Consider the following 25,025-nt stretch of genomic DNA (forward strand, 5'->3'; position numbering starts at 1 on the left):
CAAGGGGTCTGCACCTACCAGTCCCACAGCAAGGGGAAGGGGGCTCCAGCACCCCGTTCCAAGCCCCTGGATGGCAATAACCCACACCCCTGAGTGCTGTGTTCCATACGAGTTCTCTGTATTAGCTCATTTCGTCACCCCCATTCCCATCAGTCACCCCCAGGCTCTTCCCATGACTGACAAGGTGGGGGGCCAGCTTACTTTCTCCTGTCGCTTTTCTTCTTCGTACTCTTTATTGCCTCTGGTCACCCCTTTCCCTTCCTCCAGCAGCTCCCGAAATAGGTCCACAGGGCCAGAACTCGGGGCTCCCACCTCTGCTGCTTCGAGCTCAGGGAGTGAGTTCTGGTGCCTGGCTTTCTTCCGTAGGAATTCTGTGCGGGCCTGGGGAAAAGAAAGTTACAGGCAGAGCATTTAAACCTAGACGTGACTCCAAGAACTGTGAGACTGATGCCAAGCACAAAGAACCCCAGTGTCGGTGCTGGGGGCTGGAAGGAAGGGGGTGTGGGCCCTGGGAGCCCAGCAGAGGCACCTGTCCCGGCCCAGCAGACAGTAGGGGACTGAGGCGACACCTGGGCTCGTACACTGCCTCTCGATCAACCAGAAGGGTTCCCAATCTCCGGTGACACAATAAAAACAGCTAGGAAGGCAGCCCAAGATACGAGAACAGGCGACCGGAACTACAGGCAGGGCTCCAAGTCATTGCCCCCGAGATGATGTGCAACCTCTGCTGACAAAAGTGAACTTCAGAAGCCCAAACCAGCTCCCGGCCAGCGGTGAGGACCAGACTGGCTAGAGTACTGCAAACTAGGTGCAAACTAAGAGATCAGAAATTACACAAAGCCCCTGGGGTGTGGGAGGAAGCAGGAAGAGGGCTCGCCCCACAGCGGGATGGGTAAGCGTCCCACTGTCCCTTCCCTGCACCATGGAGGACAGCGCCCTCTAAGCACGAAGGGTGCTTGAGAGGCCACAGGTCAAGCGCTCTGCACCGGGCGAGCATACAGTAGGCGCTCAACAGGACGGCTGTGCAGGCACACTAAACGGGTTCAGAGTTTCCTTGAACTGCGCAACGGTTCGTTTCTTCACCAGCCCCTACTGTGCCAGGCACACTCTGGCCTCGCGAACGACACGGGGGCGGGGGGTGCGGAAACCAGGGCAAGGGGGCAGCGCAAGTGAAGGGATGGCCGTGCGGGGCGGCGGGGGGACGTGCAAGTGGGAACGCGCTTCCAGCCACGCCCAGCTCCTCCGGCCTCACAAGAGGCATCGCGCCTGCGCGCCACACCCGCTTCCGGCCCCTCCCCACACGCCTGCGCGCTCGACCCGGGAGTTCGGCCCGACCGAACTCGGAGTTTACCTCCTGCTGAGCGAGCAGCACCCTCCGCTCACGCTCTTTCTCCTCCTCTCGGGCCTGAGCCTCGTCACGCCGCACGCGAGCGACATTGTCCTTGTTCCGGACGTGCCAACTCTTCTTGGGCAAGATATTCATGGCGTCGTAGCCGTCCGCCGACTGGCAGGCCCGCCTCCGAGCACTTCCTATTGGCGAGACGATGCCCCTCCCTGTTGTTCCTGCCTCAGCCACGGATTGGTCCTGAGCTAATTGCCACGCCCCACCAGGTCCGTAGCAAGAGCTGATTGGCTGACACGCCGAATTCGGGCTGATGTAGCCTAGCGACCGCCTGTATCAAGGTTCTGAGCCCTTCACGTGTCCCCGCCCTGAAGCTACAGGATGTGGGCGCTGATTGGCTGGCATGCCCGTCATGTCTTCTCGAGGCCAATACATTTCATTGGCTTGTGTCCGGCTCTTCACCTACCCCCCCACCGGCAGCATGCAAATTACGAACAGTGCTCTGCAGCCTCAGCTGCGTTTATTGATACAGGAGGTTAACGGGAGAGTGAGGGACTTGGCAGGGTGGGGGAGATCAGGGCGTGGAAATGTCCGAATCCCAGGGCTCTAAGTTCTCCCATTTTACAGGTGACGTGCCGGAGGCTTACAAAGGGTCGGGGGCAGGTCAGGACTGAAAGTGGGACATCGTCCTGACCAAGGCTAGGGAGCTCAAAGAGCCTCGTTGGCCGAGCTCAGGGCCACAGCGCGCTGTGCCAGGAAGACCTTATTCCGCGCCTCCTGAGTAAAGGGTAAAGAAAAGGGGAGGTGGTGAGACAGACCTTTCCCCCCTATTTCTTTCCATATCCAGGACCCCCTCCCATGAACCCGTTCTGGCTCACCGTCTCTATCTGGCGTTTGAGCTCAGAGATGAGACGTCCATAGGAGTTAGCCAAGGCCAGGGTATATGCCATCAGAATGCTAGAGGAGACAGAAATAGAAGCCAAAGTGCTCTTAGAATATCTTCAATGTAATGGCTCCTTAGAAACCAAGGATCTGGAGCCCCAGCCCCTCCTCCCTCAGACCCAGAGGTCCAGGCCCCCAACCCCCTCCTCCCTTATAAACAGGCAGTGGGGCCCCCAGGGCACACAAACTCGGACCCAGGAGTCTGGGCTCCCTCACCTGGAAATTAACAGAAGAGGCACAGCAAAAGCCTGGGTCCCAAGAAAAAAGAGAAAGTTCTGGACGGTCTGAGGGAGGCTGGAAATGGACTCCGGGATGGACGCCCAGATGGACGACTGCCCTTGGAATGGACCACACAGCTTAGAAGGTGGGATCCTGAAGAGGGGAGAGATAGGCAGTGTTCAAGGATGGCCAAGATTCAGAATCCTGGGTGAGGGCGGAAGGAGGGAGGGAGGGAGGCAGGCCCCTCTCACACTTACAGGAAGATGCTATAAAGCACGGGAACAGCGGAGATGGCCAGACCCAGGAGAAGGACCAAGGGGAAGAAGAAATTCGCTGTGGAAGCCCGAAAGGTGCGGGAGGCCGGGGAGCAGGTGAAGAAAAGGGTGAACTGTGGGGAGAAGGAGACACAAGACTCTGAGTCCTAACCTGTCCTTTTTCATCATCCAGGAGTCCTGGTCCCTGGCCCCTCCTCAGTCAGGAACCAGAAGTCCCTAGTCCTTTGCTGTCATCAGACCCAGGAATCCGGGTCCCCTCTTCCCTTGCACGGAAAAGTTAAGACGCCTTAAAGCCCTCCTCCCACAGCCAGGAGTCTGTCCTCCAGACCCCTCCTCTCTCAGGATCTAGTAGTTGGGGACCCTTGCTCGCATCCTCCTCCTTCAGGACCCAGGAATCCGCCATACTCCTCACCTTCTTCAAATAGAAAAGTAGCAGGAACTTGGCCGTGTTGAGCAGAGGTAGTAAAGGGCAGAAGAAACTCCCTACCCAGACCACCGTCTGCGCGTAGATGAGCCCGAGCACCTCGTCGGGCACCTGGAACTCCTGGGTTCCCACCACACGACCCAGTGCCCCAGGACAGAGGCCACAGAGCAGTCTGGGGGACGGGGCGGGGCAGTCAGAGGCGTGGCGGCCCCGTTGCCCCGCCTCTGCTGTCCCGCCCACCAATCAAGTGAACATATCTGAATAGGGGTGGAGCTTTCAAAGTCCTAGAGTGGGTGTGTCCAGAGGCCGAGGCCGGAGGGCTGATGGTAGGGGCGGGGCCGGCGGTAGGGGCGGGGCCAGAGGGAAGTAATTAGGTAATGGAAGGGGCGGGGTCTGCAGACAGGGCGGAGAAGCGGGCCTAGAAAAGGGGGTGGCACTGCGAGGAGCGGGGCTCTCACTTCCGAGGAAACTGGAGGAGCAGCATGACAGCCACGCCAGTCAGCAGATCAAAGAGCAGGAGTTTGTACATCTCCTGCCCCAGCCGAGTCTCCCAGCACTGAGGAAGGAAGTCATGGGGCAGAAAGACTTCAGGACCCAGGCACCTAGAGCCCCAAGCATCCCAGTCTCCAAAGTACAAGCATGTGAGAGTCTAACAATCCTTCCTCTGAGAGGGAAGGAAGGGGTCCTCAGTTTTTTCGAACATCCCTACCCTTGTCCTCAAGGAAAGGGTGTTCTAGCACCTTAAGCTCCTCCTTCCTCTCAAACCTGGAATCTGGACCCGCCTGGCTCCTCCTTGCTGTCAAAGACCCAGGATTTGGGGCCCCTCTCCTTCTCACCGGCAGTTCCTTGTAATTGTAGCCACAGGTTTTGCACTCTTTAGCCTCGGCTTGGCCCCCGCAAGTGATCTGATTCCAGAGAGAGAACAGCAGGACTAGCAGGGAGGCCAGGCGGAGAAACACAGTCCTGGCAAGGGGAAGGGAAAGGGAATCAGCACTGACCAGGACTCACCCTGCCCCCCACACCCCCACCCCCGTGTGGAACACGCTCACAATTCTTCCCACTTCACAGATCAAGAAACCTAGATTCTGTGAATAAGAGGCAGGATTTGAATCCAGATCTCACTGGGTCCCATATTCTGGGGATTTCCGAACCTTATGTACTAGAGGCAGTGTCTTTCAGACCAGACCAGCCATCATCCCCAGCACACCCCCAAAGGCTAGAACCTGAGCAGGATAAGAACAATCTGGTGGCTCCTGGTGTAGCCCTCCAGGGGGGCAATGAGCTTGAACACGGGTGGCAGCAAGAAGTTGACCCCAGAGATGAAGATGGACGGAAGGTAATCCACTCCGAGCTTTAGCAGTGGCATCTGTTGGACAAGGGTCACCTCCTAGGAGAGAGAGCGGACCAAGCAAAGAGAGCCTGGGGTTCTGGTCCTCCACAACCTTGCTAAACATCCTCCCCCAGCCTCTTCCTCCTTCAGCACCCCTAAGTCCAAGGTCCAAACGTACACCCCCATCCCTCCTCCCTAAGATCCCAGGAATTACAGACTTCATTCCCCTCCAACCTTGGAAATATAAGTTGCAGGACCACAGGACCCTCCTCCCCCAGGACCCTCCACACCTGCAGCTCCACAGTGGCCCCTGTAGCCCAGTAGACTCCATAGAAAGCTGCTCCCAGGAGTGCAATCACCAGCAGATTGAGCAGGATCCGCACCGACCACACCCTGGCTTGCTGGCCCAGGGTCCGCACCGCAGCCTGGCGCAGCACCACAGCTTCCTCCAGCTCCACCTGAGGCCAGGAAAGATGTCCATCTGGGCTCAATTCCCCCAGGCCCTGCAGGTGGTTCAGAGCCCCCTGCTTGACCTAAACCGATACAGCAACGCCCCTCTAAGGACTCCTACAGTCCTTGTCCCAGTTCCTCCATGGTCTTCTAGGGGACGATTTAGATCTCCCGGCCCCACCCCTCCACAGCCCCACCCAGCACCCCCAAGCCCCGCCTTCTGAAGGCTGAGCCAGTGCTCCACACCCTGCTCTCCCACGCCACGCCCCTTCGAGGCCACGCCCGCTACCCCATGCCCCGCCTTCTGAAGGCTGAGCCAGTGCTCCACACCCTGCTCTCCCACGCCACGCCACGCCTCCAACCCCCGCCCAGCCCTCATGTCGGGGGCGGAGTTCCAGTTCTACTTTATCAAGCCCCTTCGGGCCCTGCCTATCCCTTCACCTTGTACGGAGGAGCTTCAGGCCCCGCCCCGTCCCCCGCCGCTTGCTTTTTTCTGTTCCCTTTGACATCAGGTATCCCTACAGGGGCGTCCTCCCAGCCCTCTCATTTCCCGAGGCTCGCCTCCTTCGAAGAAAGCTCCACCCAGCGTCTCCGAGCTCCGCCCCTTCGGGGGGCCCTCCCTGCTTGTAGACCCCACCCCTACGCGCACCTGCAGCTCGTAGAGGATGATGCGCTGGCGCAGCCGCACGTGCACGTCCCCGCAGAGGCCGAAGTCCCAGGCGGTGAACACCCGGTGGCTGTAGCTGGTCAGGGCCCCCGACTCGGCCAACAGCGTCTGTTTCAGTCCTGACACGGAGCTAAGGGAGGGAAGACCCAGGGCACGGGATGTGGAAGGTCAGCCGCGAGTGCGGGGACACCCCTCTTATGGGACACAGGGAATTGAACCCTAGGACCTTGGGCGTTTGGCGAGCTGCCACCTAGCAGAGAGTCAGAGACGTAGAGATAAAGATCAAGAGAGGGCAGACTCGGGAAGACAGCAGTACACAGCGACAGAGCTCCAGGGAGAAGGGCACAGGGACCCAGAGTGAGAAAGACGAAGACCCTGGGCAGAGACAGACACTTAGAGGGGAGACTGAGAGCCCGAAGGGGAAGGATTCAGAGAAAGGGGGACAGTGAGACGAAGGCAAGAGGACTAGAGAGAGGGGTCGGAGACTCAGAGGGAAGGACAGACGTCCGGAGAAGGGGGTGGGGAAGGCAGGCCCAGAGAAAGGAGGAAAGGGACTCAAAGAAGTGGGGCAAAGACCCAGGGAGGGGACAGAGAAGCAGAGAGAGGGAAAAGAAACGGAGAAAATGGGGCAAAGAAGGTCCGTATCCACCCTCACCGCCCTGGCTCAAGCCCCCGCCATCTCTTGAGTGGACGATTACAGAGGCCTGCCTTCTGGTCTACTTCCACCTGTGCCCTCTTGAATCCCTTCTGCTCCTGGGCAGGCAGAACCTTCTTTTTATGCAGATTAGATGGTACTGCTGTTTAAACCCTATTTCACAGCTTCTCCTTGTTCTTGAAGTCTAGGCTCCTTCATAGCACAGCCAGCCAGCACGCACCTGATCTGGCCCCCAACACTTCTTGAAGCTCAAATCCTGTCCATCCTCTTCCTGGCCTTTCATTTCTCAGAACACTCCAAACCTCTTCTCACCACAGGGCCTTTGCATGTGCAGTTCCCACTGCCTGGAATGCCCAGGTCTTAGCTGCTCACCTGGCTGGTTCCTTCTCATCTTTCTGGTCTCTACCTACAGGTCACCTCCTCAGTCCTTTACTGACCGCTCCATTTACTGAGGATCCCCACCCATTCTCTATCACACCGGTGACAAACTACAGCACCAGTTTTTGTAAATAAAGTTTTATTGGAACACAGCCATGTTCACTCATTGACTTACTGTCTACAGCTGTCTCAGCCTTACAACAGCAGAGTTTGAGACAGAGACCGTATGGCCAGAAAATATGAACATATTTCCTATGTGGCCTTTACTTTATCAGGAAAAAAACTGCTGATCCCCGCTTATCATCTCTATCCTACCCCCCCATTTGTTTTCTATGTAGTAGTAGTGATCCCAAAATGAAAGGGCTGATTTGCTTTGTAACATAAACGTTGCTTTTTCTCTCTCCGTTTATCTCCCCTCCCGGACTGTGAGGTGCATCAAGGTAAGGGGACCCCCGTCTGCTATCCCTGGCACAGTGCCTGGCATTTAGGAGACAGCCCACTTTTTAAGTCCTTGGTTTCCTTCTTGACCACAGCCACCCCCTCCCCCACCACCCTCGGAAACTCCCCGTCTTGCCTGAATGCCAGTGTGTCCCAGATTTGTGTCTCCAGTCCAGACCCGTCTCCCGAACCCACGTCTGCAACTGCCTACTCACCTTTCCCTTCATTTGTCCAAAAGCCACTTCAGAATCCACCGGCCACAACGGCACCCCCTGCCGACCCCGCCGCTGCCCTGCTCTCTACGCTCTCCTGCTCTCCCCATCGCTGCGCGCAGCGCTGACCTCTGGGGGCTCCGCCGCAACACCTGGAGTGAAGCCTAACTACCCCCCTCACCACGCCCCACACCCAGTCATTAGCCCTCCGGCTCTACTCATCGTACATCCAGAGCCTCCCTCTTATACAAAGAACAAAACAGGCCAAAGCAGTCGGCGGTGTTAACAGAAAGGATGGGGCGGGGGAGGGTGGGAGCAGGGATGCGGTGACTTGAGATCTTGAGGGGCTTCTGGAGGCGCCATGTTCGAGTTCTTGATATGGATGGGAACATACCAAGCTCTCTTTTTCACTTTCTGCATTTTTCCGGATAAGCGTGATGTTTTTAAAATGAAAACTATATATGCGGTCAACAAATATTTGACAAGGGAGCCCACATACTCGATGGGGGGGGATGGTCCCTTCCACAAATGTTGCTGAGGAAACTGGAGAGCCGCATGCAGAGAATGAAACTGGACCTCAGTCTTACACCACTCACAAAAATTAACTTGAAATGGATCAAACACTTAAACATAAGACCTAAAACTGAAAAAAGTCCTAGGGAAAAAAAAATGAGGGAAGATCCTTGACATTTGCCTTGGGGATGATTTTTTGGACAGGACACCAAAAGTACAAGCAACAAAAGCAAAATTAAGTGGAACGACACTACACATAAATCCTCTACAACAAAACAAGAAACAATACTCAGAATGAAAAGGCAACCTACGGAATAAGAGAAAATATCTGCAAATCATCTCTGACATTGGGGTTAACAGAAAAGTAAAAAGACCAAATACCATATTCAGCAGCAAAAAACAACTCAATTTAAAAACGGGCAGAGAAATTGAATAGACGTTTTTCTGAAGACATCCAGAGGGCCAACAGGTGCGTGAGCAAGTGTCCATCATCACTGATCATCAGGGAAATAAACACCCATCGAAGCCCCAATGAGCTATCGCCTCGCACCTGTCAGGGTGGCTCTCATCAAGACAACAAGAGGTGACACGTGTTCGGGAGGACGTGCAGAACAGGGGACCCTCGTGCACTGCTGGGAACGTAAATTGGTGCAGCCACTGGAAACAGTATGGAGGTCCCCCCCCCAAAAAAAAATTAAAAATAGAGCTACTGTGTCACCCAGCAATCCCACTTCCGGGTATGTATCCAAAGGAGATAAAAAGAGGATCTCAAAGAGGCATGTGCACCCGCACGTTCACCGCATTATCAACAGCAGCCAAGATCTGGAAACAGTCCGAGTGTCTGTCCAGCGGTGGCTAACGACGCGATACACACATAACAACAGATTACTCAACCACGAGAAAGAAGGACGTCCCGCCGTTTGCAACAGCGTGGATGGACCTTGAGGGACTGCGCTAAGTGGGACAAGGCAGAGCGGACACACACTGTACGACACCACTTATTTGTGCCATCTGAAAAAGCTGAGCTCCTGGGAGAAGAGTAAAATGGTGGTTACCAGGGGATGGGGACACGGAGAGGTCAAAGGGTACAAACTTGCAGCTGGAAGCTCGGGGCACCCTGACTACGGTTAAGATCACTATCATGTACTTGAAAGTGGCTAGCAGAGGAGATCTCTAATGTCCTCGGGAAAGACGGTCGTGCTGGGGAGGGAGGCCCCAGCTAACGCTAGGGTGCTAATCACGTTGCGATACATAAGCACGTGTGCACCTTAGCTTACACGATTTATGTCAATTATAGCTCAAGAAAGCTGGGGGGAGGGGGAATAGAAATTCAATGGAAAAAAAAAATCCAAAATTGACCACTGCCACCACCCCGCTCCAAGCCACCAGCGTGTACTGCCTGGATGGCAACAGCCGGGGAACTATCCCACCTGCTGGGGGCTTGCCCATCCCGTGCGCGCTTCCCTCCCTTCTTTCCTTCTTGCCTCTCCCTCTCCCTCCCTCCCTCTCTTCCACAGAGCCAGACAGGAAGTAATCCTTTATAAAACCCAAATAAGATCAGGGTGATCTGCTCAAGAACCTGCAGCGAGTCCATGTCACCCGGAAAGCAGTCTCGTCCTGTACAGAGTGCGGGTGCACCCCCGCCGCGGCGCGCTCCCCGCCTCCCTCCGCTCCGGCCCCCTGCGGCTGCCTGGCGCGCCCTCCACCACCACCCCCTGCTCCTGCCTTGCACGGCTGCGCCCTCCGCCTGCACCGCTCTTGCCCTGGGTATTCACTTGACCGAATCCCTCTCGCTCTCAATGTCTTTGTTCAGAGGTCTCGTCTCAAGGCGGCGACCCTGGGCACCTACTAAGACAGCAGCCCGCCTCACCTGCGAACCCGCCACGTCGTGGACTCGTTTATGGCTTATTGCTTATCACCTGTCTCCCCCTGGTAAACTGCCAGCTCCACAGGACAGGACTCGGCCGGGTTTTTGTTTGTTTTTTGCCCTGTTTTGCCAACTGTCTACAACAGTGGCCGGCACATCGTAGGGGTTTGATACATACGTGTTGCGGGAATGAACGAATCACCCCTCTTCGTTTCCTACAGAGCACCCTGCCCTCCAGAAAAGACGGAGTCACTTTGCTTGGCTAATCGCTTACCTTCCCCTCCCAGCCTCTAAGCCGCAGGAAGGACAAACTGCCCACCTCTGTCACTGGTTTCTAGCACGTACGACGCATTTTTAAATTTGATTTCAACTCCAACCGAGAAAAGGGATCACAGAGCAAGACTCCGGATTCCGGGGGAGGGCTCTTCTCCCACCACTAGCCCCCCCTCCATGCTCCCGGGGGCCCGGGGTGCGGCCACTACTCACCGATGGAGGATCAGCAGCAGGTGCAGGAGGCCGATGACGAAGACGGAGCACAGGTAGGTGACTGCCAGGTGTGGGCGGGGCGGGTAGAAGCCATAGAAGAGAGGAGACCATTCTAGAAAACCCTGCAAAGGGAAAGTGCACTGTGCGGTTGGGTGATCAGAATGGGGGGGGCACTGAGCCTTAGAGGGGGGCCTCCCAGGGACGTACCTCTCCTGAGAGCAAGTTGAAGAGATGGGTGGGGAAGGTGACCAGGCCTTGCGGGTTGGGATTGTAGAAGCCGCAGGGTGAGGAGGTGTCCGGTCCAGGGGGACCGGGGGGAGGCCCTTCCAGCCAGGTGGGCAGCAGCGTCATGCAGGCCTGAAGTAGGGACGCCAGCACGTTCAGAAGCAGCAGGAAGCGCAGCAGGGAGAAGTAGGACTCGGTGCCCGCGCCAAACTGGCCTGCAGGGGATGTCAGAGAGGCCTGGGCTCCTTTCTGAGCCAGGAGTCCAGGCACCCCAGCCCCTCCTCCCTCAGACCTAGGAGTCCAGCCCCCCAGTCCCTCCTCCCTCAGACCTAGGAATCCAGGTCCCCAGCCCCTCCTCCCTCAGACCCAGGGAGGGGGGACCCCGCCCCAAGACACCAGCCTCAACCCCACCGCACCCCCGATTCTCTTCAGCGTCCACGCCCAGGGTTGCAAGGCATGCAGGCCTGCCTTCATCTTCTCCTTGGACCGCCGAAGTCGCAGGGCCCACAGCGTGGCTCTGGAACCCGATCCCTGAGCCACTTGGTCCCTGGCATGGCTCTGCCTGGTAGGGAAACAGATTCAGACACAGACTAGGAAGGGCCCAGCAGCCCCAACTAGACACCACGCAAATGTAGAGACAAGACAACGGTGGGACCAGGAAGTGAACTGCAGTATATCGGGAACTCAGACTATTCCAGAACAATAGGAAGAGACACAGCCAGTGCATAGAAGCCAGGCAGGATCCACAGACGGCAGGGATGTGTGGACGGAGCTCCGGAGCCCACACACCCTGCTCTCTAGGGACACACTCGCCGGTGGCAGGGCTCTACGGGACAGCCGGGGAGAGATCGGCAGAGAAGTCTGGGAGGGGATGCTGTGGGGAGAAAGGGGGTGATGGGGGGCAGGTGGGCTGCTCCCGGGTCCCGCAGAGCTGTGCCTCTTGCCCTACACGGAGTGGGCCTGGGATCCCGTGACGGGAATACGCTCGGTGTGTACACAGTGTCCTGTACACTCTTCTGCAAGCAAATATCAGAAGGGAAAAGTAAAAAAAGATAGAAAAAAGGAAGGTGTGATCCTGTGATTTATAATAAGAAATATATATCTGGTTTTTGTCCCTGTTCCTGGCAAACCCTTGGGATGCCCTAAGTGCTGAGATAGAGGTGACTTTTGGGCCCCAACTAAGAGCGGGGGCTGGTTGCCAGGGGAACCAGCCCCGTGACTGGAGGGAGAGGAACAGGCTGGGGGCTGAGTTCCATCTCCAATGGCCAAAGATTTAATCAAGCATGCCTGTGTGACAAAACAGCCATAAAACCCCAAAACGATGGGGTTTGGTGAACAATTTCAAGACAGATGACCCATTTCTCGGAAGGGCCTTGCACTGGCTTCTCCTGGGTACAAATGCCTAACACAGGTATCCCACACGGCCCCCAAGTTCCAGTGCTGGGCCTTGTTTTTAGGAAAGACCCACACGACTCTTGGCTTTGTGCCCAGCAGGTTAACGAAACGGTTCGCAGGAACGCTGTCCTTCGGAGAGCGGCGGAACCTCTAATTGTTGACCGAGCTGCTCAGCCCATTCACCCTTCACCAGCCCTGCAAATCGTGTGGACCGTGTAGACCGGGAAGGGAAAGAAGAGTCAGGAGGCAGAGATGGACATGACACAGAGAGGAAAACATGACGAATGGATTTCAGGCACAGGGAGAAACAACCAGAGCAGAGAGAGAACGCGAACCCGGGTGAGGGAAGAGTCCCGGAGGCGGGGAGACAGGACTCCTTGGAGTCCGAGAAGCAGAGACACAGGCCGGGGGCAGAGAAGCCAAGAGAAGCAGGGAGAGACAGACGACTGAGCGAGAAGCAGACACAGCGCCCACAAGCCAGAGGATGGCCCTCGCCTGGAGGGGAAGCAGGAGGGGAGCCTCACCTGTGTGCCCGGCGGGCCTGCATGGGCCAGGGCAGTTCCCGGGACGGGAGGGGCTCCTCCAGCTCCTTCTGGGCAGCTTCTGCGATGGCCTTGATGTTCCTCTCTCCATCTTCTTCCTCCTCCTCCAATGCCCCCCACGGCACAACCCCAGGGCCTCGGTAGCGAAGGGTAGCAGCACTGGGGAGCTCATTCAGCACAGAGGAGAGCGACGGGCCTGGGGCAGGACAGCAGGGGGTGGGAGTGCGCGGGAGTCCAGCCCCCAGCCCTCCTCCCTCAGACCCAGGAGTCCAGACCCCCCCAGCCCCTCCTCCTCCCTCAGACCCAGGGGTCCAGACCCCCCCAGCCCCTCCTCCTCCCTCAGACCCAGGGGTCCAGACCCCCAGCCCCCTCCTCCCTCAGACCCAGGAGTCCAGACCCCCCCAGACCCAGGAGCCCTCTCCTCCATCAGACCCAGGAGTCTGGGCCTCAGGACCCCTCTGCAAGCACCCAAATGTGGGCCCTCTAGGCCCCTCCTACCTCAGGACTGAGGAGTCCACTCTTCAACTTCCTCTTCCCTCTTTTTCAGGAGTTTTTGACCCTGGCTCCCCTCCCCTGAGACTGGAGTCTGGACCTCCAGACTCCTCCCCAGGACACAGGAGTCCCAGCCCGGGTTCCCTTCTCCCTCAAAAAGCCAGGAATCAAAATCCCTCCCCCTTTTGCCCTCTGGACCCTGGAGTCCAGGCCTCCATTCCCTGCCTCCCTTAGGCTTTCCACCAGCCCGAGGGGCTGGACCCCCCTCCCACTCCCCCACCTGCTCTGGCCTCGCGGGGTGCCAGCCACACTCCAGGGGAGCCCCAGGCCTCCGGTTCCCACGTCGGTTGCTCTTCCATGGCCCCAGGTGAAACTGTGTTTCCGTCTCTAGCGGCCAGCTGGGTGGGGACTGCCCCAGGGAAGTACGGGACCCGGCAGGTCCGTACCTGGCCGCCAGGTGGCTCGGGGCGGGGAATATCAACCATCAGGGCAGCTGCTCCGGAAGCTCTCCTGGGAACTGAAACCCCCGGATGCCGGTGTGTCTCCCAGGAGCCGGAGCACATCACATCGCGGCCCTGAGAGCCCACAACTGTTGATCACCCCCAGACACACGTACGGTCTTTGTGAAACATTTTATTGGGGGGGGGGTTTCACACATTCTGACCCTATTTTAGGCCAGAGAATGACAAGCGGGTGACAGGAGCGCTGGGGCCCTGAGGCGGCTCTAGTGGAAGCTGCAAGAACCATGTCCAAAGGCCAGCTCCTCGGTGCCTCAGTTTCCCCTTTATGAAATGCAAGGGTTATGTTCCCTTCCAGGCCTGAAAGACTGTTCGACGAAAGTGCGGCAAAAGCGTTGAGAGGTTCCGCCGTCCCAGAACCTGCCCTGCAGCTCCCGCCCCACACCACGGAGCTGGAAAGGGGGAATTTGCCCCAGAAACCCTGTGGCCCAGTGGCCCCTGCTAGGGAGCTGCGGGATGCCTGGACACTGGAGCTTCTCCTCTGGACAACACCTTGAGTTTCCAGGAGGGAAACCGGCTTCTGAGCCCTCAGGGCAGGCGGCAGGGGAGCAGGGAGCGCCCCTCACTTGCTGCATCGGAGGCGGGGGACAGAGCTGAGGAATGGGAATCCTCTCCAGGCCCCCAGCCAAATCCAGCTCTTTCTGGGAAAGGCGATAGCAGCCTGGTTCACGGAATTCCCAGGGAAACCTTGGTGGCTGGACTGACGGGCAAAGGGAGAGTCACGGCAGCCAACTCCTCCCTACTCCCCTACTCCTCCCGGAGCTTTTCTGGGGCAAGGCTGGCGGCCTGGGGCGCCGTCTTCCTCCGGCTGGGGCTGCCCCCACCCAGAGCCAGCCCCAGCCCCAGCCCGGCCACGGCCAGGACGTGGATGCAGAAGTAGATGGAGGCCCAGTACCGGAGGGTGTCTCCCAGGGAGAGCAGCACAAAGCCCATGCACATGTAGTCGTAGGCGCGCATCTTCAGAAACCAATGCGCCCAGTCCCAGGCCTTCTGGCCCCCGGCGCTGAGCCGTCCCCGCAGCGCTGACTCCAGCCGGCCCTCAGCTGCCAGGCACAGCGGGATGGTCAGGAAGCTTAGGTAGTAGCCGGGGTGGAGGCCGTGCCAGTAGGCGCTTAGCAACATGGTCCAGGCGCTCCTGGGGGAGGGGCTGAGATTCAGGATCCAGGAGTCCAGCCCCCAGCCCCTCCTTCCTCAGACCCGGGGGTCCAGGCCCCCAGCCCCTCCTCCCTCAGACCCAGGAGCCCAGCGCCCAGCCCCCCCTCCCTCAGACCCAGGAGTCCAGGCCCCCAGCCCCTCCTCCCTCAGACCCAGGAGTCCAGACCCCCAGTCCTGCCTCCCTCAGACCCAGGAGCCCAGCGCCCAGCCCCTCCTTCCTCAGACCCGGGGGTCCAGGCCCCCAGCCCCTCCTCCCTCAGACCCAGGAATCACTACTCTCTCTTCAGGAACCCAGTTAATCCCCTTATCACATCTCTCCTTCAGACCCATGAACCTGAGCCCCAGCCACTTCTTTTGCAGATCAGTGTAATTTCTGATTCATGAAGACTCAGTAATCTCTACCCATGTTCCCCTCTTTTTATGGACCCAAATACACTCTGCGTTGAAGACCCACAAATTCAGGCTCTGGTCCCCACTTCCGTGGAAGACACAGAAATCACAGCAGGCTCTGCCATGGACTGTGGCCTGGGGTAGGGCTCCTTGTCTGCGGGTCTACAGAAAGGTGAGCTTTCTTTCCGGTCTGGTCATCTCCCTAGGGGGTTACTTGCGGGCGTGCGTCTCAGCCTGGTTTAACGCTAGCTCATGAACAAAACTTTTTTTCTTTTCTACCTATGGTGAAGAAAGAAGTCTCTGGGTTGGGAGCATTCCAAGGATGGTCCCCAACAGGGGGAAGCAGGGCAGTGGGGCGCACAGGAATGGCTCCTGGGCACCCAGAACTCCACACGGGCCCACCCGAGCTCTGGGCTCGGGTCCTACTCTGCTCGCCCCGTCTGGCCGCTCCTCACTGCAGTGAATGCTCTCCAAAGACCGATGCCCCCCTCAGCCCTTCCCCCTCTCTGTCCTGCATCTGTCCAGCCCCTCCAGCTAGCTTTCACTTCCGCCCTCAAGGTTGCTAGAGACTTCCTCCTCCCAACCCGCCCAACCCGCGCCTCCGTTGGACTGAAGCATCTGACATCATGTGACACAAGAGAGCCCTCCTTCCTCCTCGAAACACTTGGTTCACTTGGCTCCCTTCTGGGAAGGAGCACGTTCCTGACTGTCCTCCGGGCTCACGGGCTGTGTCTCTGCCGGCTCGTCCGCGTCCCTAGACCACACCAGGGTTTCTCAGTCTCAGCACTGCGGACATCTGGGGCTGGATCATTCTGTGCTGTAGGCGGGCTGTGCCGGGCCCCCCAGGATGGATGCTAGTAGCCCCTGCCGGTTCCAGACGTTACCGGATGCCCCCGGGAGTGTGGGACAGTCGCCCCCAGCTGAGACCCTCTGATGTAAACACCGGAGCGCCCCGGGCTTTGCCCGGATGCTCGGCCTCTCCCTGATGCTACCTGCATGTCCCTTCAGACGCCGACCTTCGGCAGAGGCGCCAGCGTCACATAAGAACGGCCTGGCCAGTAGCCCCAGGTCACCGACACTAGACCCGTCAGGCTCCCGCACCCGACCTACTCCTGCCGCATCTCCCGGTCCCAGGAATGGCCCTTCGGTGCCCTCCATCACCCACAGCCACCCCCGGGCGTCCTGCTTCATCCCTGCGCTTCTCATCGCCATGTGCGCTCCGGGCCAGACCCCGACCTGGCGCCCGGCACTCGGGCTCCTGAGCAGCCATCAGGCCCGGCTTCATGACAAGGCTGTGTCGGCGGCACCCTGACCTCATCTGCTGGCTCTGGGAAAGCTGAGGGACACTCGGCAGGTTACCTGACCTCTCTGCGCCTCCGTTTCCTTGTCCTTAAAACGAGGATAGTAAGTCCTACGTCCTAAAGCTGCAAACATCACGATGTCTGGCACGAAGCTCCCATCAAGAAACACCAGATGAGTGATGAAAGAAAGCTAATGTATAGTGACCACTCACCTGGCGGGCCCCACAGTGAGGACACGTCCCACTTTATCTCGCTTCGTCCTCACATCAAACTATGGAGCAGGTAACAGCATTACCCCATTCACGAGTGGAGGAAATACAGGGCAGCTAACTCATTAAGGTTTCTCTGTAGCTGGCAGGGCCCGGATTCCAAAAAGTCTGGCCAGAGTCCATAGGACTCAGTACACTGCTTCTGTCGAAGGAGGCTGACTTTACAGAGGTGGAAACGGAGGCCCAGAGAGGGGGAACGATTTACCCCCAGAGCAAGGTGAATCCATTGCGGGGCAAGAGCCTCCAGAAACTACAACTCCCAAGATCCTCAAGGGCGGAGGCCCGGCCTGGGAGCCGGTGGGCAGCCCCAGGCGCTGCCGGGAGGTGCAGTTCCGTGGTTTCCCCGGGCAGGCGGCTCACCTGAGCACATAGGAGCGGGCGGGCGCGCTCTTGTAGACGTACTGCGCCAGCCACCACTGCACCGTCATGTTCCAGTACCGCATGCCGTCCCGCACCCGCACGCAGAAGTCCGTGCCGTAGCAGTCGATGTTGCGGATGGTCTCATAGTCGTACTCCAGGGAAGCCGCCTTCTCCGGACTGGGGGGGTGGAGGGTGAGGGTGGGGGACAGACATGCAGCTCAGCCAGGCCCCCTCCCAACGCTGGCTACTGTCCCAGCCCCGCCGCTCAGGAGGGGATCACGGCCAGGCAACAGCTCTGGCTGCCACGTTTGCCAGGGCAACAGGGGAGGGTAGCCCAGGGGGAGCCTCTTCGGGGAGGAAGACGGGTGGGGGGCACAGTTCACCGACAGTGGGGTCCTTCTCCTTTTGGTAACGGGGCTGCAACAGCAATGAAAGGCCCGGAGGGGCTACAGTTGCTAAGCTACCAGTCCTTAGCAACCTGGCCCTTCACTGGTCTCAGATGCTACAGAAAGGCCATTCCTTAGCAACCAAGCTCACTACATTCCACGAAGCCTCCAAGTGTGGTCCCTTCTAAGTTGTCAAGACACTGTTGTTGCTAGCGAAGTAGCATCCCTAACAATGAGGGGGTCTGTGGTTGCTAGGGAGATGTTCTAGACCCATGTGACACCTGGATGGTCTCTGTCGCTAGGGAAAGTGCATTCCTTAGCAACAAGGCCTAGGATGTTTAGAAATGCTTCCAGAAAGGGCCCTTCCTGGCTATTGGTCCCTATGATTGTTTAAGAAGTGTCATCTCCAGCAATACGGTGGTTCCTGGATCACTGGTGCCAACAGCCCCCGCAGTGGCGAACATCCCGCACCCACCGGTACTATTGGTGGCTTCTGTTAATGGGACAGGAGCCATCGACTAAGAGTGGCACCCAGCAGATTTAGAAAAGCCTTCAATTCCTGCTTGACATTTTCTGGGTGGCACCCACTCTAGTAACTGGAGATGCACCCGTGGTCATTAGGGCAGTGGCTGAAATTCGTGTGGAGGTGCCGCTTCTCCCTAATGGAGCGGTGGTCTGTGACTACGAGGGGATGGACCAACCTGAGCAAGGAGGAATTCATAATTTACATCGATGGGCTGCTCCCCCCAGCCTTAGCCCCAGGCAGAAGGCCACCCCTGGTTGCCAGGAACAGTGGGGCAGTCCATTCCCAGCTGCTGGGAGCATCATTTCCCTAGCCACATAGGCGCAACACTTCCTTAGCAACAAGATGCCCCTAGTTACGCAGTGTGACCTACCTAGCAACTAAGAATGGGGTGGGAGGGGGGTGTAGCATTGCTAACAAGGTCAATCCATAGTTACCAGGGTACGTCCTTGGCAACGGTAGGAAAGTGACCTGCAGTGGCTAGGAATGGTGTCCCCTCTGCTAGAGGACAGCATGATCAAGGATGCCATTTCTTTAGAAAATGCAGGCTGCTAGGACATCCCATGGTGGGGGGGGGGGCGGAGGTATGCGGGCTTCTAGCAACAAAGGGCAGTCTAGGGGGTGCCATTTACATAGCAATGAAAAGCCAGTCCTGTGGCAGGAAGGGGCAGGCCCTGGGTGCTAGGGAACCATTTCCCCAGGTGGGCCCCAGCACAGCCCAAAGATGGTATCCCAAGTAACCAGGAACAAGAGTTACTGGGGTGACACGTCCACGGTAACAGAGCAGTACGTGGCCGCTAAGAGACCACCTTCTTTCTCCTAGCAACAGAGAGCAGTCCGCCATCCCAAGAGCTGACAAGCAGTAGCACAAGGGGCAGTGGGAGGTCCTGGGAGTGCCGCTCCCTAGGACAGGGGAAGGTGGGCTGTGGTGGCCAAGGGGCGACACTGCACTGACAAGACGTGGTGACCCCGCCCCCCCTGCTCCCCGCTCTCCTCCCTGCTAGGGGCAGGGCCAGCCTGTGGTGATGGGGCCTGCCGGGTCTCGGGAAGCCTCCCTCCCACTGCCTGACCTGCTGGGGGGTGGGCATTGGAGGGTGGGGCCGCCCCCGGCCCGGGCTTTGGCGGCCACGGGGTAGGCCCCGAAGCCGGCAGCAATGCAGCCGCACTCGGCTGCAATCCAGGCCACGTAGAAGCGCATGCGGAACGCGAAGAAGACGGGGACCATGTAGAAGAGGCGGGCGGGCAGCGGGCGGGCGTAGAAGGCGTCCTCGCGCACAGCCTCCAGCGGGAAGAGGTGCGAGGACAGCAGGAAGAGCAGCCCGAAGAGCGGGGCCGGCCAGGCTCGGCGCAGGAGGGGCCGCAGGCTGGGCACGGCCCCCGGGAACGGCTGTTCCAGCCAGTCCAGGTACGTGCGGTAGCGGAAGAACGGGCCTGTGCGGGAGGGAGGGAAGGGCAGCTGGTCAGACACGCGTCCGCGGGAGGGTGGCCACAGCCCGGGGTCTGGAGGCCGCGGGCCTGAGACTGCGGAGCGGGGGGGGGGGGGGGGGGGGGGGCAGGGGAGAAGCAGAGACTGGAGGGGGTGAGGGTATGAAATCCGGAAAAGGGGAGGGAAACTCAGAGAGAAAGGGACAAGAAGCCCGTGAGTCGGCAGGCTCTTGATCTGAGGGGTCCTGAGTTCCAGCCCCATGTTGGGCACTGGGTGTAGAGGTTACTTAGAACTACAATCTTAAGTGCAGTGTGTATACACAATGGAGTATTACTCAGCCATCAAACAAAAAAGGAAGTCTGGCCATTTGTAACGATGTAGATGGAATCTGAGAGTATTATGCTAAGCGGAGTCAGTCAGTCAAAGACAAACGCCATATGATGTCACTCATTTGGAATTTAGGAAACAAAACAGATGAACAAAGGGGAAGGGGAAAAAGAGAAGGGAGCAAACCATAAGAGACTCTTAATGATAGAGAACAAAATGAGGGCTGATGGAGGGAGGGGGTGGGGGATGGGCCGGGTGGGGGGGCACGAAGGAGGGCGCTTGTTGGGACGAACACGGGGTGTCGTACGGAAGGGAGGAGTCACTGAATTCTACCTCCGAAACCAGTATGACACTTTGTGTTTAACTAGAATTTAAATACGAGTTTGAAAGAGAAAAAACTAAAAACAGAAAATAAAATCTTAAAAAAGAGAGAAAGAAACCAGAGAGGGGAAGTTCACGGGACTGAGAGAGAAAGAAAGAGGACAGCCAGCCAGATCGACAGGAACAAAGACCTAGAGAAGGGGGGCTCCGGAGACAAGTCTCTGAGAAAGACGGGGACGGATGAGCCAGACCCCGAGGGCAGGGGGAGCTCACGAGGGAGGCGGTAGGACAGTGCTTCTGGAGAGGAAGAGGGTGGTGTGAGAGTCAGAGGGCCGCGGGCACGAGGTGCCCAGCCTTGCAGGCACTGAGGCCTGGGGGTTCTGTTCTAAGAGCTAGGAAACCACCACAGGCTGGGAAGTGCTGGACTACGGTTTCTTTGCATCCGAGCAGGGCAGGGACTGCGGGGGTCACTGATGGAGAACAGCAAACAGCTGGAGCGCCTGAGATACGGTGATGACCTGGCCTGGGGAGGGGGCAGTGGGATTCACAGAAGTGACAGCCTTCCAGATCACGCAAGACCGGACAGAGTAGGATTCTATTCGCAAATGATCAGAATGGGCAACTCTGTAGAGACAGAAAGCCGACCAGCGGTTTCCAGGGGCAGATGGAGGTTTGAGGGAGGACAGCAGAAGGGCCCAGGCTTTCCTTGTGGGGTGACGACCTGTCCGACAATGACGTGGTGTTAACGGCTGCATGACTGCGACCGCACTGGAAACGAGTGAACAGGATGTAGTTTCCAGGGGGTGAACATATCGGTGACAGTCCGGTAAAGCTGCCATCGAAAAGAACCTTCTGGGAGGTCAACATGAATAAACAGTATGCCCTGAGGCCAAAGTGGGAGCGTAACGTGAACGAGAGTACTTGTTCTCCGGGCGGCAGAAACACCAGGGTCGTGCAGACCTCCCTGCCCCACCTGCTGCGCGCTCCCAAGGAGCCACACGGCATCTCCGAGGCCAAGAACAGCCGTGTCTACTCTGGACGGCCAGTGCGAGTGTGAGCTAGAGCCAGGCCTCGACACTCGCCCTCAGAGCAGCAGATGCCAGCACGGAGGCAGGAACACCGAACGGACACCAAACTCGGGGTGCGGAACGGAGACAGAGGGTGACGAGGGGCAGGGAGGCAGGCCCGGGGGGGGGGCCACGCTCACCTGTCATGATTCCCACGTAGCAGTAGCTGTAGCTGAGCGTCTCCATCAGGGAGGGAACGTCGGGCAGGAGCCCCAGGCTGGGCCCCTTGCTGAAGCCACAGGCCATTTCCTTCCTCTGGGCCAAGTGCAGGTCCTGAACTTCACTGGCCAGACTCACCAGCTGTGGGGGGGGGGGGGGCCACGGGCGGGGGACAGATCAGATAGAGGCCGGGCCTTCCTCGCCCCCACCTCTTAGGAGCCAAGGGATGCTGTGGCCAGCATGCCCCTGGGAGTGAGGTTCGTTCCCGTGGGCAGCTCTGAGCACCGGGAGGCAGGAGTGCCAGGGCGGTGGCTTCTCATCAGTGGGTGTCCCCAACCCTCCCTCCTGGGCCCTTCCATCTCTGTGCTCCCCTTTTTGGGTTCTTCTGCAGCCTGTGGCTTCATACCACTCATGCTCTCATGATCTCCAAACTGTGACCTTGGGCTGGGCTCGTTCCTCCAACCCCCAAACTCCTCAAGGTGCCTCTTGTCATTAGTCATCGGATGCCTACAGGGGTCCTCAAACTTCACACATCCAGAGGGGAACAGTGTCCCCACTCCCCAGAGTGGGTCCTCTTTCAGCCCGTCTCCTTAGCAGATGTCCCCAGCAGCCATTCATCGCTCAGGCCAGAAACCTTCCTGACTCCCCAAATCCAATCCCGTAGGTCTCCAGACTAGGTCACGTTTGTGTTGCTCCCCACCCCCCCCCACCGGGGGCCGAATGTGTGTGGCTTGCCCGCCCCCCACACCCACTCTCTACCCGTCTCCGCAGACCCTGGGCTGAGCCTGCAGCAGCAGGCCTCAGCCTGGCTTCCAGCTTCCCAGCGGGTTCTGCCGTTCGAGAGCCCCAGGCGGAGAGGGGGCAGGCAGGAATACGGGCTGGGCTTCTCCTCCCTTGTAAGATCACCTGGGGCTGGCTGTGCCCCTAGATCGATCTCAAGGTGGGGGCTCCCCTGCTGCTGGCCCAGGATTCCCACACTGTCCCCTCTGGCTCCTCAGATTATCCCCAGTGCAGCATTTCTGGCTGGAGCTCTGACTGGGTCAGGCCGCCAGTGCTTCTCAGCAGGACTCTGAGCAAGGAGGCCGTCCTCATCTTCTTGCCCCTTCCGTGGCAATTCCGTCAGCATCCAGAGCCTATTTCCAGACACGTAAGTCTGGTCACTTTACCTCTTGGGGCAACAAACCAAATCACCACTTCTGGTGGATCCTGGGCCACATGGGAAGCTCAAACCCCTCACCGCGGCCCCGTTCCCCTTCCTTCTCCTGACGAACACTCGCTATGGCTGGCCCCGGCCCGCTCCCTTCCACACGCTGCTCCGACACCCTGAAAGGCTCTTCCCCTCACTCCTGCCTGTCCTCGCCTTCCCGGGGAGAAGCCAGGATGCAGACGAGACCCGGTTCGCTACCTCGCCTGACTGTCCTGGCGCTCAGCACCCAGCAGCTCCTGACTTTTCGGGCCGGGGTGGGGCCTGGGACTCTGCTTTCACCCATCTTCCCAGGTGATCTAGAGCCAGATGCAGGCGTCCTGCTTTTGCGCCCTTAGATAAGTGCCTTCTCTCCAAAGCTGTTTTTCCTACTTTGCTAAAAGGCTCGCCACCAACATTCACTCCTCCAGAACACGGTGGTGGAGCACTTAGCTCACGCCCCGGCTCACTGCGAACACCAAAGGACGCCCGACAGTTACACTCAGTGGGTGCTGGGTGGGAGGGGAGGTACTTCTCTACCCCAGAGAATAGCTGAGAGGTGAAGACCGGCCCCAGAGCAGGAGAGAGGTGAAGTCCCACCCCTGGGGTGCGTGGGAGACAAAAGCCCGCCTCCCTTGCTCCCCATGGGAGTGGGCGAGGGGGAGGTGAGGCTGGGGAGCTCATCTGACACAAAGGGACGGCTGGGGGGGGGGGGGAGTCCGACCTTCAGCGTGAGCAGCAGCTGGACGGCATTGGTGAAGGGCGTGGGAGTGGGCAGGCCCAGCAGGCTGAGTGCGCGGAAGAACAGGAGGTAGGAGAAGGTCCAGGCGAGGGCGAGGGCGTGGCAGGAGCTGGGGCAAAGGCAGAAGGCCGGCTGTGCTGGGTACAGGGCCTTCGCCTCTGCCTCCCCCAGATTCTAGCTACAGATCCTCCCCCACCTCCCACACAAAATGGGGGGGGGCCGTGGAAGAAGGGGCACAGCCACACAAACACGCGCCACAACAGAGAACAGAATGAGGGCTCAAGAGAAGCTTTCGGGTGAAAACCCTCCGGTCCTCCATTTTTTCTGCGGGAGGCAAGAAAAAGGGAGAGAGACATAATAGAAACGAGAATGGCGGCAGGGCCAGCACAAGTCCTCCTGTCTCCTGAATATGTGTTGGATATTAAGGACCACGTCAAACACACAGGGATGAGACCCAGAAGAAAAGGCAGGAGAGGAAGAAAAACAGACCAAGACACAGAGAATTCAGAGATAAACAAGAGACACCCAGAGACAAAAGCAAAAAGGAGGAAACAGGTTGCTTCCTCATCCCCCTCTGCTCCCCCCTCCCCACGCTCCCCCACCAAATCCTCACCAGGGCTGGGCCTGGATGAGGGCCCAGGTCCCAAGGATGGTGATCAGAGAATGCAAAGTGTGGGGGCCACAGGTGAACAGGGTGAGCCCCAGGCCCACAGCTGCTGCCCCCCATCTCTTCAGCCCAGGTCCTGCAGGGAGAAGGGACAGCATAAGCCTGGAACCTTCCAAGGGAGTCCCCTGCCCAGTCTCCCCCACCCCCCCAGGGAGGGAACCTGACTCACCAGCTTTCTTAAAGACGAAGCCGATGGGGATGGAGATAAGAAGAACCACTAGATAAGTCCACTCTTCAGGCGACATGGTCTGGGGAAGGGCAGAGATTCGTAGTGAGAACCCAGGAGTCAGGGCCTTCAGCCCCTTCCCCTTGGAGTATTCAGGAATCCACTCTCCCTAGTCCCCAGTTGTTGAGGATCATGGACTCCTACCCTCAGCTCCTCTCCTCTAAGCACAGGGGAATCCGGACCTCCAGGACCTTTCTCCCTCTAGAATAAAGGAATCCACACCCAGCCCCGCTTTTTGCAGAACCCAGGCCACCAGTCCTCTTCTCCTGTAAGAACCCAGGAATCCAGACCTCTCAGCCCCTCTCTCCGCGCTCGCAGAAATCAAAGCTACTCCCCCTACCCTCACGGAGGACCCAAAGAGACATCTCTTTCTGAGAACCCAGCAACAATCTTCGTCCCGGGCCCTTCCCTTGGAGAGCCCAGAATTCCAGAGCTCCCAACCTCCTCCTCCTTCGAGGACCCACGAAATCGGCCCTCCCTTTCCAAGAACCCAGGCTCCAGCCTTCACCTCCTCCCAAAGCCCGGAGAACGCCCCCGCCAGCTCCCCCCCCCCCCAGCGCAGGTCAGACCTCCCCGGCAGAGCCACAGGCGGTTACGCCACTCCCCGCTCGGTCTCGCTCTCGGCGCCACGCCCGACCCGGTCGGCCGGCGGGTCCGCAGCCCCCCGCCTCGCTCCCGCCCCGGCCCACCTGGGCCCGGCTCCGCGCCGCCCGCCGGGCAGGAGGCGGCCGAGCAGTCCCGGCCCCACGGGCGCCCCGGCTCCGGCCACGCCTCCCCCGCCCAGCGCGCGCCGCTCTGTCGCGGTCCGGGCCCGGGTACGCGGCACCGTCAGGCTGCGGGCCACGCAGGGAAGCGGCCGGCTCCGGACGCCCGCGAGGACCACTCCGCCGCCGCACCTGGCCCTCACGGCAGCCGAGCCCAGAGCACGTAAAGAGGCGGGGCCTCGGGCTTGGAAGGAGGAGGGGCCCGAAGCTTCGGACTCCGAGGGACACGGCCGGACAGGGAGGAGGCGGGGCCTCCGCTTCGGGTTCCTTCGGTCAGAATCGGTGGCAGTTTGGAGGCGGGGCCACAAGCTTCGATGTACTTCGGAGGTCCCTGTTCGGATGTAGGCGGGGCCAAGAGCTTCGGCCGGATGTGGGCGGGGTCACGTCGC

General features: G+C 58.9%; 3 protein-coding genes across 7 annotated transcripts in view; all 3 read right to left on the reverse strand.

Annotated features, from left to right (window-relative positions):
- The window catches only part of LENG1 (leukocyte receptor cluster member 1), a 4,892-nt gene extending 2,609 nt beyond the window's left edge, over positions 1–2,283 (reverse strand). The window contains exons 1-3 of the mRNA XM_045789370.2: positions 2,221–2,283; positions 1,352–1,530; positions 202–381 (exon numbers count right to left, since the gene is read on the reverse strand). Of these exons, the coding sequence (XP_045645326.1) occupies positions 202–381; positions 1,352–1,483 (312 nt within the window). The 5' untranslated portion in view covers positions 1,484–1,530; positions 2,221–2,283. The remainder of the gene's footprint in view (positions 1–201; positions 382–1,351; positions 1,531–2,220) is intronic.
- Positions 1,836–13,288, reverse strand: TMC4 (transmembrane channel like 4). Its single transcript, XM_045789327.2, has 15 exons — positions 13,133–13,288; positions 12,343–12,556; positions 10,840–10,985; positions 10,406–10,638; positions 10,199–10,320; positions 5,632–5,779; positions 4,823–4,990; positions 4,426–4,589; positions 4,039–4,165; positions 3,661–3,758; positions 3,191–3,374; positions 2,761–2,891; positions 2,501–2,656; positions 2,221–2,299; positions 1,836–2,119 (listed from the first exon to the last, which is right to left on the reverse strand). The coding sequence occupies exons 1-15, from the start codon at positions 13,209–13,211 to the stop codon at positions 2,051–2,053; spliced, it is 2,118 nt and encodes a 705-aa protein (XP_045645283.2). The 5' UTR covers positions 13,212–13,288; the 3' UTR covers positions 1,836–2,050.
- Positions 13,289–13,469: 181 nt separating this feature from the next.
- On the reverse strand, positions 13,470–24,894 carry MBOAT7 (membrane bound acylglycerophosphatidylinositol O-acyltransferase MBOAT7). 5 transcript variants are annotated; one of them, XM_045789346.2, is made up of 8 exons: positions 24,769–24,894; positions 23,816–23,894; positions 23,593–23,722; positions 22,962–23,088; positions 21,036–21,195; positions 18,825–19,185; positions 16,846–17,022; positions 13,470–14,505 (listed from the first exon to the last, which is right to left on the reverse strand). In XM_045789346.2, the coding sequence occupies exons 2-8, from the start codon at positions 23,889–23,891 to the stop codon at positions 14,118–14,120; spliced, it is 1,419 nt and encodes a 472-aa protein (XP_045645302.2). In that variant the 5' UTR covers positions 23,892–23,894; positions 24,769–24,894; the 3' UTR covers positions 13,470–14,117. The 5 variants fall into 5 exon arrangements, with proteins under 5 accessions (XP_045645302.2, XP_045645301.2, XP_045645303.2 ...); XM_045789345.2 differs by having other exon boundaries at positions 24,562–24,861; XM_045789347.2 differs by having other exon boundaries at positions 24,442–24,831.
- Positions 24,895–25,025: the final 131 nt, after the last annotated feature.

The sequence above is a fragment of the Ursus americanus genome, chromosome 21 (assembly GCF_024610735.1).
Source record: "Ursus americanus isolate L20-20 chromosome 21, mUrsAme1.1.p, whole genome shotgun sequence".
NCBI lineage: Eukaryota > Metazoa > Chordata > Mammalia > Carnivora > Ursidae > Ursus > Ursus americanus.

Excerpts from the sequence above, each read along its gene's own strand:
- TMC4 (XM_045789327.2), bottom strand. The coding sequence starts at position 13,211 with ATGGAAGAGCAACCGACGTGGGAACCGGAGGCCTGGGGCTCCCCTGGA. Across the intron at positions 4,166-4,425 it reads ATTGTTCTTATCCTGCTCAG|GACTGTGTTTCTCCGCCTGG; the intron begins GTTCTAGCCTTT and ends TCCCCTTGCCAG. Across the intron at positions 2,300-2,500 it reads CCTCTTCTGTTAATTTCCAG|CATTCTGATGGCATATACCC; the intron begins GTGAGGGAGCCC and ends TGTCTCCTCTAG.
- MBOAT7 (XM_045789346.2), bottom strand. The coding sequence starts at position 23,891 with ATGTCGCCTGAAGAGTGGACTTATCTAGTGGTTCTTCTTATCTCCATC. Across the intron at positions 19,186-21,035 it reads CTACGTGGGAATCATGACAG|GCCCGTTCTTCCGCTACCGC; the intron begins GTGAGCGTGGCC and ends CCTCCCGCACAG. Across the intron at positions 17,023-18,824 it reads CAATGCCCACCCCCCAGCAG|TCCGGAGAAGGCGGCTTCCC; the intron begins GTCAGGCAGTGG and ends CCACCCCCCCAG.